General features: G+C 38.7%; 2 protein-coding genes across 2 annotated transcripts in view; one reads left to right on the top strand and one right to left on the bottom strand.

Annotated features, from left to right (window-relative positions):
- The window catches only part of LOC104951961 (immunoglobulin-like domain-containing receptor 2), a 4395-nt gene extending 4310 nt beyond the window's left edge, over nucleotides 1-85 (bottom strand). Inside the window, exon 1 of the mRNA XM_010778708.1 lies at nucleotides 75-85. Within this exon, the coding sequence (XP_010777010.1) occupies nucleotides 75-85 (11 nt within the window). The remainder of the gene's footprint in view (nucleotides 1-74) is intronic.
- A 51-nt stretch (nucleotides 86-136) lies between these two features.
- On the top strand, nucleotides 137-11133 carry LOC104951960 (immunoglobulin-like domain-containing receptor 2). The gene is made up of 6 exons (XM_010778707.1): nucleotides 137-305; nucleotides 2136-2255; nucleotides 6947-7003; nucleotides 8081-8227; nucleotides 9160-9324; nucleotides 10925-11133. Exons 1-6 carry the CDS (start codon nucleotides 137-139, stop codon nucleotides 11131-11133), a joined length of 867 nt encoding a protein of 288 aa, XP_010777009.1.
- Nucleotides 11134-12216: the final 1083 nt, after the last annotated feature.

Below are 12216 nucleotides of genomic sequence, written 5' to 3'. Positions count from 1 at the left end.
GCTCCACCCTCTCCCCGGCTCGAGCCTCGGGACCTGCGGGTCGAAGGGCCGTCGCCACTTCCTGAGAGACCAACAGGGACGTCATGCTGAACATGGTGGTGACGTGGTGCCCGCACGACCAACCTTCCGGCAGACCATGACTGTCCCCTCCTGGTGCCTGACCTTCTCGTACGCGCTTTTCGACGAAGCGGGCTTAGACACTGTACGTGACAGCGGGCGCACAGTCCGGGTCGTGGCCTCGGCGCAGGGGGCCTCCATGACGCTGGCTGAACACTACAAAGGCAGAGACATCGCCATCGTTAACAGTAATGTCTTCATTTGTATCCTAAAGTTGTTCATTAAAGATAGGCAGAGATGGCAAAAGTACACACATCCTTTACTCAAGTAGAAGTACAGATACTCGTGTTTAAAAATACTCTGGTAAAAGTAGAAGTACTGACTAAACTTCTTCACTCAAGTAAAAGTAAAGAAGTATGGGCTTCGAAATGTACTTAAGTAAAAAGTACCTATAACTACCAGCTGTTTTAAAGAGTACCTGACCTCCCTTTATATTAATAGAACAATAATGTCATTGTTAGCTAATGAATGTTTCCATGCTGAACAACAGCAACATGACAACGTCTTCATTGGTCCCTCTTCTTTAGAGAAAACCAGGAAATGATGGATACACGGATCGTGTTCAAATCAATAGGCACGCAATGACTCTAAATAATAATGATCACGCCACCAAACACACATTCAAACTAAAGGAACCAGCCTGTTTGGAAAGTGTTAGAATTAGAAAGTACAGGTATTTATGTTTAAAATGTAAGAAGTAAATGTAAAAAGTCGTCAGAAAAATAAGTAGTGGAGTAAAGTACTGACACCAGAAACATGTACTTAAGTAAAGTAACGAAGTATTTGCACTACACTAATTCCCATCTCTGAAGACAAGCCAGTTTTCTGTAGAATCGAGTAGTAGGTTATTCATTTTGGTGGTTGTGATCCAGATTCAAAACATAGTGCCAATTCTTTTTTCTTTTAAAATATTTTTCGGGCCTTTTCTTCAGATAGATTTGAGAGGAGTTGAGGGAGGGTGCAACATGAAGCAAAGGCAGTAAGTTTGATTTAAACCGGTAGCAAGGATTCAGCTTTGGTACTGTACATCTATGAGAATTACTGCCTGTCAACATCAAAGTCCTCAAAGCCCTTTGAGCTAACATACTGTGATGTAACTGGCTCTATAGCTAGCTACATAGCAGCAGAGAGTTTGCCTACATTAGAAGCAAGCTAATCTTCCGTATGAGAAATATTTTCTCTGTCTTTTTAGGGTTGCTCTGCAGTGTAGTGTTCCCAATGCTGGGAAAGCAACTTTTTCTGCAGGATATTCTACATTGTACCAAGCTTTCCTTATCTGAAGGGGTGTGAAAATCCATCTGTTTTTGTTGAACAGCCAATAGGAACATCCTCTCTCTGAAACGCCTGGTGCTTAGACAAAGTTTCCCATCAAGAGTTAGATTTTCTAAGGCCTAAAAACAAACCAAGAGCAGATATAGTAGTTTAATTTGTTCTCAGAGCACATTAATTACAATGTGCTGACATGTTAATAGAGAATGTTTGTCTAAAGACACGCCCAACAAACAAGCTTACTACCCCAGATTTAACGAGAAAGAGTTGCTGCAGATGTTTGATTCCTGCACTCAGGAGTCAGAGCTGACTGTGCTTTGTGTTTCCTGTTCTCTAAATAAACCTCCTTTGTCTTTGTTTCACAAAAGAGTAACACACACACACACACACACACACACACACACACACACACACACACACACACACACAAGCCTTATCAAGACAAAACACCCGCCTCCTATCCAAATGTGTCAATGGGACATACCACATGTTTATGAAACCCTCCTGTTGTCATTTAACAAAGTAATTAAATAAATGTTCAGTGGCATGCTGATAATAATAATATATAGCCACTACATGGCATTTGTTTTTGTTTTTCACATGTATTTGTATTGTATAACACAGGCATCAATGTGTGCTGTGCCTGCAACTGTTTAACAAAGTGATAAATGTCATTTGTTTGACTTGCTTTGTGAAAATGCTCTCACCTTTTACTTATTACATCAAACCTTCCTCTTGTCTCCGTGCAGAAGCAGACCTGCGTATCGGGGAGCTGCAGTGGGGCGACAGTGGAGTTTACTACTGTAAAGTCGTCATTGCTGATGATCTGGAGGGGAAGAATGAGGCCCAGCTGGAGCTACTGGTGCTTGGTATGCCTGCACTTCATTTTGTATCAAGTCAACTCCTGATGCCTGATTATGATCGGCTTGGGAAGAGTTTTCTTTTAAATGATCTAATGTTTTCATTTTAAGCTCAGTGGAGTTTCTTTCTCTATGTGAGTTTTTAGAGATCTCTTTGTTGCCCTGCATTCCGATTTTTCTTTACAACAGTTTCCATGGAGACGGCCACATGGTGTTTGGCTCGTTACTTGATTTAGCACTACAGTCAGTGGTAGGAGAGGACTTTAACTTGTGTCAAAGTAGCAACAGGGTGCTACTGCACTGGTGCTTGTTTCTGCAGGACAACCCAAAAAGTTATAGATTTTTCTCGTGGACTTTTGCAGAAAAATAAGCTCTGTTGCAGTCTGAAGTTTATGATGCCTAAAATGTTTTGTTTGGCAAGATTATCTTCTTTAACAATGGAGACAACTTTTGTGTTTTTTAAAACATGAATACAATTGTCAGAAGTAAAAAGCTAACATTAATTTGACTAACAAAATCGTATAAAATAATATGATACTGCTGGGTAGCTTTACATATATTAATAAACCATCATTTACTTGTTTATACGTTTTCAAATAATAGTTGGTAAAAGTATAATATTTGACTAAAATGTAGCAGAAGAAGTAAAAGTAGTTTCATACATTCCCTGATAACCTTAAAATGAAAATATAAAATTAAACTACTTGAGAATTGCACATCAATATGTTACATTAGTAAATGTAAAACAATTGATTCTAAAAAAATTGACATATTTCTATTAAAATAATATTAAACAATTATGTATTTTAACATAAGCAATAAAATCTCAAAAGTAAATTCACTCGCAAAAGAAAAATTGTTTACATTCATAAACATTTTTTTCCTAAAGGTACATTTATCAGGAACACATTTAGGGTTTATATTCTTAAGATTCAAAAAGTACTGTATAGCATCACATGTCCAACGGTTTTTCTGTCGGACTGTAATTTTGAATTTGTTTGAATGATCAATGAAGCAGCAAGTGTTTTACTGCCAAAGGGTCAGAGATTCCCCGTTTTCCTTGAATGAGACTCTAATGTCCTCTCAGTCAAAGAAACTGTGGACACCATTGTTGTCAAAACCACTCCTTAAGCCGTTACCGTGGCAACGTGCTTTTTTACAGAGGAGACTGCTGAGTGCTGCTGGTGTAGACATGAAGAGGGAGACCTAGGAAAAATATTAACTAATGACAATAAATTATCCTTAAACCCTCAAAACAATTATCCAAAAATAGTTCTCTCTCTTTATAACATTGTTTAATACTCATGGTGTTGCATGTAGCATTAGCGTCTGCTCATTCATAAAATGCTGCTCCGTTGAGCGCTAATCTGATTATAATCAGCTCACAGGAGAGAAGAGGGGGGGTTTAAATGTGTGAGAATAACAAGACTACACTGAGTTTTCTTTTTAGCTTCACCATGGTGACAATGGTGTAGCTGGATTGATAAAAGTGTGTTAAAACCTATTATTTCACATTTAATCCGTTTTGAGATCAAGTTTAATGCATCAAAATTAAAATAATTAGTTTTACATTTTGTGAAATATTAATGTTTTGCTTTGTTGCCAACAGTTAGATAAGAAGATTGATTCCACTCTCATAGCTTCAATTACAACTATTATTGTTCATTGTCAATACTCACAGCAGGTGGTTAGCTTAGCTTAGGTTAGCCTAGCGTAGTTTAGCAATAAAGACTGGAATAGAAGCATACATATTCTTCCCAGCTCAATATCCTCTTGATAAAACACATTAAGGAAAGATTTTCACACGTGTTCTTACTTCTCAGCAATGTTTTCCCCTACATCAAATGTTAAATGTATGTTTCTATTGATCAAAATGTTGAAACCAGCCACATTTGATAGCAAACTGGTGTTGTGTTTGTCGATACGCCCTCACATTTGCAAGTTAGTTCTCATGACCTTTGACGTTGATACCTCCACATTGGCTGAGTGTATTTTTAACATTCAAACTGCATTTAAACAAATCTCTCTTCCTACTTTTGAGCCAAAAAAATTGCCCTTACAAATAATCACTTAGAATGTTAGTTTATATAAAGAGATAACCTATATGTCTTGGAAACACCTAGCTTGGTTACATTTTAACGTAACAAAATACCAGCTTAACGATTTGCCTACTTTATCTTGTTTTGTTAGAATCGTTGATTTTAAACGTGTGATTTTTATGGATGAAAAAAAAAGACATGTTGGCTAGTAGTTACTCCCTGCTTACAGTCTTTATGCTAGGCTAAGCTAACAGCTCCATATTTACCGTAGGCCTACAGACAGTCGTGGTGTCAATCTGTTCACCTTACTTTCAGCAAGAAATCCAAATATATTTCCCAAAATATAATATTAAGCAACAAGAATATATGTTTATTCTCCCACCATCTCTCTCTTCTCCAGTTTATTTTTTCTTTTGGATTGATTTTCACTCCCTTGGCTCTCCCTTTTTATTCTTGCAAAATCTTGCTCCTCTGTGACTCATTCCTGCATCTTTCACTGCCTCCCTCCTTCTTCGGGCTGCATAGCTCCTCGGCTCTCTCAGGTTACTCAGTGATACTGAGCTTCATGGTATGTAGATCAGTGTCCCAGCAGGGAACCCAGATGACTTTTTATCAGGTTGGGAGGGTACACTGCTTTCCCCCTCCATGGTAACAGTCTACTCAGCACTTTCTGCAGCCAGTGCGAGCTTAAGTCTATCCCTCCTCAGACAGTGACTGGTCTTTAATGTAATTATAGTCCTTTGACACCTCGGCATAAACACACATTAGAAACGTGAACACCTGCAGTTGTTTTGCAGCCTCTGCACTCTATACTGTCCCTTTACTTTTCTATATGTTACAGTATTTCAAACTGCCTCTTTTGACCTGTTTTCTATATGAAGCACAAACCTCCACGGTAATTTGTTGTCCCAGAATCGATATGTGCCCCAGTTTACAAATAAACCCAATTTATCCTCACACACCGCCTCTAATGGCACATATGGATGCATATTGCATGTGTATAGATTACTCGGTACCACTTTACAATAAGACTACCCTTATAAAGGGTTTATAAAGGGTTTTTAAATTAGGTTATGAATTAGGTTGTAAACACTTTATTAATCATTAAGAACCATTTATAAACCAGTTCTAACTAGGGATGTCCCGATCACCTTTTTTTGCTCCCTATCCGATTCCGATCATTTGATTTTGACAATTTGCCGATACCGATCTTTCCCGATCCGATCTTTATGCAATGTATTAAGAAAAAGAAAAGAAAAAAAGCATTCAAGTTGTCCCTTAAGGTTAATTTTTATTTAAATTGGATATTCTATCCAACATGGATATAGCTTCTTTTTTTCACAGCAGCATTGGATCAGTTCAGTTGTGCAGCATTGGATCAAAACATAATAAAGCTTATCAGTACTCGTTAGCTTACTGCTACAATTAGACACTGCGCCCTGCCCACTCTGTTGCCATATTTGAGAGAAATAAGCAACCAGGTCTATGAAAACAAGCCCCAAAGAAACAACACATACATGATGTTCTGTCATTTGAAACCAAAACTAAGGCCTCAGGATGACTTTAAGACTTGAACATGGTCATTTTTGTTTTGTAACATTGAATAAAAATAAATAAATAAAAAGTATTTAAAGAAAAAATAATCCCGATCCCCGATTTTTTTCTCCCGATTCCGATCTTCTGAAAATCACGTGATCGGCTCCGATCCCCGATCACGTGATCGGATCGGGACATCTCTAGTTCTAACATAGACACACCAACATCAACACGGGCTCACTATTTGGCAAGAGGACTAAGCCTTACATTGGCTACTTAGCGAGAATCAACTCAGTGAGCAACAGATACCAAGGATGCTGGCTGATGATGAAGTAAGCTAGGTAGCCAATAAGGCTTAGCAGTACAGATACATGTGGGCTCACTATTTGGCAAGCAACCGGTCACAGTTGCCCTGTTTATCTCATGTCTTATAAAAGCTTATTAATGATTTATAAAGTGTTCACAACCTAATAAATAAATGAATAACAAACTATTCGTAAACTCTTTATAAGGCTAGTCTTATTGTAAAGTGGTACCAATTACTCTGTCTGTGCGCTGTTTTAACGCCACAAAAGAGGCTCATGTGTGGTGTGCACATCAATATAGAAATGATAGCACTGCTGGCCTATTGCTAAAGATAGGATACAAAGTAAAGTGCGTTTTAACCTCTGACTTGATTTATTTTTATAGTTTCATGTTTTTATAGACATACTAAGTCATTCTTTGGCATCACATTTCTTTTAGCATGAACTCTGCCCATTCATGTGATAAGAAGACTAAAAGTCTAAAGCCACACTAGGTCCTCTTTAAGGCTGTATCAATATCATTCACCAATTTAAGAAGCCTCTCTCCTCTGGGGACCTTAAATATCTGCAAATGAATGATAGTCCATCGTTGATATATTCACATAACAACCAACATTACCGTCTCTCCAGTTGCTAAGTTAGCGTGTCGTTATTCATCGTCATAGCAACATGTCAGATACAAAACTTGATTAAAAAAGTTTCTCCCTACAGTTTCCTTATCAGTGCGTGACCGTTAGTCATCCGCCCTGCTGACCTTTTGATTCTCACTGCTTTCTGCTTCCTCTGCCGGCCTTCACCTGTGCTCTCCCTCTCTCTGCAGGCAGGACAGGTCAGAAGGACGATATCCTACCTGAGTTTGATGTGGAGATTATGCCAGGTACGGCACCTCACCTGCACTTTTGTCTCTCTGCATGGCATCTTCTAGCTTCTCTAAAGCTTCCTCATGTTTATTTCTCACTCAACAACCAGAACTCTTTTCCACCAACACATTTTATGTATGCGAGCACTTGTTGGAAAATGCACAGAAAGAAGCCTCTAACCTGACATTTCCCACGATTAGTCATTGAAGCTACAATAAGAAATATTCACAGACTCACAGCTTTGATCTGTTTCCTCTGGTCACGGTTTAAACTCCACAGGGAATATGTGTTGACTTAGCGAGGGGTTTTGAGTGGATTTTGCTTTTGGGCACACCCTGAGGAAATGTGTTGTTAGGGTCGGGATGCTTTCAAGATGTGATGATGGATAAGAGAAATGCAAAGCTCCCTCCAGTCTTCCTATAGTTTCCTTTTTTAGTTTCCTCTCCCTTTCTTCCTCTGTGGTTTCATTAAAGATGAGAGAGAAACATTAACAAGACTTTTGGCTGTTCCTTGTAGCTTTACATTTTTTTCCTACCATTACAAGCAAAAGTGAACGAACGAAGGGCCAAAATATCACATTCTCGTAACTTATTATTGCAATAATGAAGTCAGAATCCTCCCAACCCTTATACCAGTGGTTCCCAACCTGGGGGGGCGCCAAAGATCGCAGGGGGGGGCGCCAGGCCTCAGATGATTTGAGGCCAATTATCATATTTAGACTTTTTTTTAATTAAGTTTTTTACATATAATTGTAACTCAATACATGATTGTCACTAAAAGCCTTGTCTCTTCATTACAATAAAATTTAAAAAATAATTGATTAATTCATTTGAATAAAAATTCAAGTTAGTAGCTATTAAAGGCATAAAAATTTAAAATTCAAAAATGTATAATTTTTTCTTTGATAAAAAAAATTCTTCTGCCCGTAAAGTGTCCAGACCAGGCTTTGCTGGATAAGCTCATTTTTAAAACATAGTCATTGTCCATGCCCTTCCAACAGGAGTCATTTGGGGGGGCTCTTGGGAAAAAAGGTTGGGAACCACTGCCTTATACAAATGAAGAAGAGGTAATACCTTTGTGTGTCTGTTTTCCAGAGTGGGTGTTTGTGGGATCTGTAGTCCTGGGCAGTGTCTTGTTCCTCTTGTTGATGGGGATCTGCTGGTGCCAGTGTTGTCCTCACTCCTGCTGCTGCTACGTCAGCTGCTGCTGCTGCCCTGAAACCTGCTGCTGTCCACGACACCGTGAGTAACACCAACTATTACACCAGCAATCTTAAAGGGTACACAAAGGGCATTGACCTCCACCACGGGGCACGCATACACTTTAAACAAAAATGAAAAAAGACGAGTGTATCTGATCCATGATTACAATCAGTTTAAAATGTTTTGGCTTTTTCCTTGGCCCATGTTATACCCATGTTTAGTTGTTTTAGTTTCGTGCTTTTCTTGTCTTTACAACCCCTTTAAGACACAAGACATTACATTGCATTTAGCTGACACTTTTATCCAAAGCGACTTACAATAAGTACATTGGACCAAGAAGACAAAGTACATCAGGTTTCATAGAGCCAAAACATTTCAAGTGCTACTCAACTAGCTTTGGATAAGCCAGTCCTTTGTTAGTATACAAGTGCTTTGATAGTACTTCTATCGCTCGAAGTGGAGTCGAAAGAGATGAGTTTTCAGTCTGCGCCTTCACACATTCACACAAAGGCTACCTGCTCATCTAAAGAGCTCAACATCCACAGGCACTCACAACTTTAGCCATTGAATTTAGGGACAAGTTGCTGGATTGAACCACCATTCCTCAGAAAGGTGCACCACCACTTAACCTCCTGAGACAAAGCCGCCCCAATCAGGCAAAACATTTTTCTATAATCCTTCGGACAAACCGAAACTAAAACGATCCTTGTTGCTGATACTAAACACAATCAGCCTTTATAATTATGTTTGTAGTCCAATCCAGATCTATTTGAACATGTTCGGGCATGTTAAGACATTTAAAAATCCCTCTAATCAAAGTTTCTTTTTAACTTTATGTCTGATAACCTTCTCCTTTTTTGTAAACATTGTGTTCCCTACTAAAGAGCACCTTCGTCCTGCACTAGTTTGAACTTTGGAGCAGTAAAGAAAGCTAATGCATGAGTTTATTGTTTTGTTGTCCGCCTCTGCAGTATATGAAGCAGGGAAGATGGCAAAGAGTGGACCTCCTCCTCCTCAGGTTCCTGTGTATCCTTACTACATCCCTGGTGTTCCTACTGTGGTTCCTCTTGCCCCTCCATCCCATGTGGAGCCACAGATGGCCTCCGTCCCCTCAGTGGAGAATAACCTGGCTGGAGGTGAGTGTTTTTTTAGAGATACTAGGAAGCTCTGTCCCAATGTATTACTGTTACACTGACTTCACTAACCTTCATTTCATCATCATTCATCCTCGAGTCTGTCTCTAACCTCCATACAAGATGTACGTGTTACAGAAATGTCTGCATGTTTGTTGTTTAAATAATTGTTTGTAGGGACAGTTCACCTCAAAATTGAAAACCTGGCTACTAAATATAATCAACAGACCTTGTTGTAAGTAGTTTCATGTAGGAACTACTTTCTTGTTACCACACTACACCCACCAACCGTATCAACGTGCAAATGGGCAAATACTCATTCAATTCATTAGCAGATGTTGTTCTGTTGAAAGAAAATAGTTCCTACATGAAAATGATCACAACAAGAAGTGTGGATAATCTTGAGAAGCCAGGTCATGATTTGATTCTAGGATGAACCGTCCCTTTAATATATTCACGTCTGGTTTGTGTTTTGGACACTTATGTGGAAATGTGTCTGTCCCTGCATGGGTATGTCCTTGTGTTTGCATGTGTGTGTGTGTGTGTATGTGTGTGTGTGTGTGTGTGTGTGTGTGTGTGTGTGTGTGTGTGTGTGTGTGTGTGTGTGTGTGTGTGTGTCCCATTCGCAGCGCGCAGTGGTTATCGACTGAAAGCCAGTCCACACCAGGACTCAATGAAAGTTTTGTACTACGTAGAGAAGGAGCTGGGTCAGTTTCCCTCCGCAAAGATGGCTGCACACAAACGTAAGGCTGCACAGATTAGACCAGTGTGTGTCCTCTGTGTGGCTGTGTGACATGTGTTCATGTGTTTGTGTTTTTATGTGCATGATATGTGTGTGAATTAACCAGTGCTAGTTTTCATCTAATAATTACATTCATTTCATAACATCTAACTACCCTTACTGAGTCAAGGGTCATTTTTGTATGATATTGGAAATACGATGCAAGTTTAATGGAAAACACGAACTGACAAAGAAATGGACTGCGTGTTCAACAATTTGGAAACAATTTGTATCAGACTGTTTATAAGCTAAAGTGTGCGTCTATTACGTAAACAAAGCGGCACCTCCGTTTCATAAAGCGTTAGCTTAGCCTCTACATTTGTAAAGTCCCTGTGATTATCAGCAATACAGGATCGGTACAATATTTTTGTGATTTTACATTGCCAAATTAATTGACGAAAACTGGTGGTTATTTTACAATTAACATATTAGATCGGGAAGAGTCAATGTTTCATGTTTATTTTTTAGTAAAAGTTAGTAAAAGGAGTATAAAGTAAATGTATTGCAGACTTTCCATGTTAATTGCATAGGAGAAATATGAATGTGTTTTCAATAGTTCAATCAATTGAGGTCAATAACACTATTAAAATAAGCTATTTTATTTTGGCTCCCTCATGTTATGTGTTGTTGTTACCATGATATAATTTGCTGAAAACAGAGTAGTTAAAAGAAATCCTCTAAATTGTTTGTGACAGTAGTTTTAGGTTGGTACTTCCTCAGTCATTTGCAGTCAGCTGTAATCAGTGCTCATGATTATAACCTCCAGCTGAAATGTGAAAGGTGAGGCATATTATTTCTCCACTGCCGTCCCTCTCCCTGCAGCCAGCAGCCTCTCGGAGCTGAGCTCTCTTCACGACGGAGGCACGTCAGACTTCAGACACACCTACCAGACGGTGCAGATGAAGGCGCTGCCGCCCATCGCTGACCTGGACGACCAGTCGCTGAGAGCGCCTGCACACACACACACACACAACCGCAGGATGAGACGAGACCGACGCAACCTCTCAGACGACGAGCTCGACAGAAGGTAGGATTAATTAACCCTTAGTCTGTGCGTGTGTTTATCAAGGAGGTTTTTTAAGGGTCAAAACTAAATAAAAAATATGTAAATGAATGTGAAATTGTCACTATAAATACGATTAAAAATCACAAAATAAATGAAATATTAAGTATATTAATGTTAACTTTGATATATTTGTCTAAATATTTAGACATTTAGATATTTGTTAACCTATTTGTAAATTCACTTATTGACTTTTGCACACCTTTATTTCCTATAACCCTTCTGACTTTTGATTTATAAAGTTAATGGATGCAGCAGCAGGTTTATTTAAATACAATAATAATTATTAAAATATATATACCAATGTGTTATAGCGACAGCAGGAAACAAACAAAGTCGCTGAGAGGCTGAGGCCGGGCCTGTTTGCTATTGTGTGACACGCTACAAAAANTCAGATTGCTTGATTTGACTTGTCCGTTTTATAATCAATATTTTGCGTTTGGGGCTGTTATTTGTGTCTCTCTTTTGATTGTCATACTGGGAGAGATAACTGTAGTTATCTCTCCCAGTATGACAATCAAAAGAGAGACACAAATAACAGCCCCAAACGCAAAATATTGATTATAAAACGGACAAGTCAAATCAAGCAATCTGATTGGTTCTTAGCCGTGATATACCACGGGTAGAATTGTAAGTTACTTTTCACAACAAGTCAGTATCCCTCCGCGTCTGAGCAAAAAAAGTATACCGTTGGGCTGAAAAGTAATCTTAGCTGTGATATAATGAGCATATACCACGGCCTGTCGTGAGCTATTGCTTAAGTATATAATGATACAAAACAGAGGTAACAAGCCCATCCTCAAATTTGAGAGGCAGACATTTAAGTTCTTGTCAATTCAAACATGACTGAGTTTATAAGTTAAATGTACCTAAACTAATGCAGCAGCCTATAATACAGTAACCCTGCAACAAATCATGATGTCATGTTGTTATGATAGACATTTTCGCTTTTGCTTACAACATAATGGAGAGGTTGTAAGAGGTTGAGTTGTGCTTTAATAAGGGCAGTTTATTTATAGTTGTTTCTTATATATTGAATTAATGGTCTGGT

This window comes from Notothenia coriiceps, unplaced genomic scaffold (genome assembly GCF_000735185.1).
Source record: "Notothenia coriiceps isolate Sejong01 unplaced genomic scaffold, NC01 NC01_scaffold00019353, whole genome shotgun sequence".
NCBI lineage: Eukaryota > Metazoa > Chordata > Actinopteri > Perciformes > Nototheniidae > Notothenia > Notothenia coriiceps.
This window is presented reverse-complemented; position numbering and strand designations above follow the sequence as displayed.

Excerpts from the sequence above, each read along its gene's own strand:
- LOC104951960 (XM_010778707.1), top strand. The coding sequence starts at position 137 with ATGACTGTCCCCTCCTGGTGCCTGACCTTCTCGTACGCGCTTTTCGAC. Across the intron at positions 2,256-6,946 it reads GCTGGAGCTACTGGTGCTTG|GCAGGACAGGTCAGAAGGAC; the intron begins GTATGCCTGCAC and ends CTCTCTCTGCAG. Across the intron at positions 8,228-9,159 it reads CTGCTGCTGTCCACGACACC|TATATGAAGCAGGGAAGATG; the intron begins GTGAGTAACACC and ends CCGCCTCTGCAG.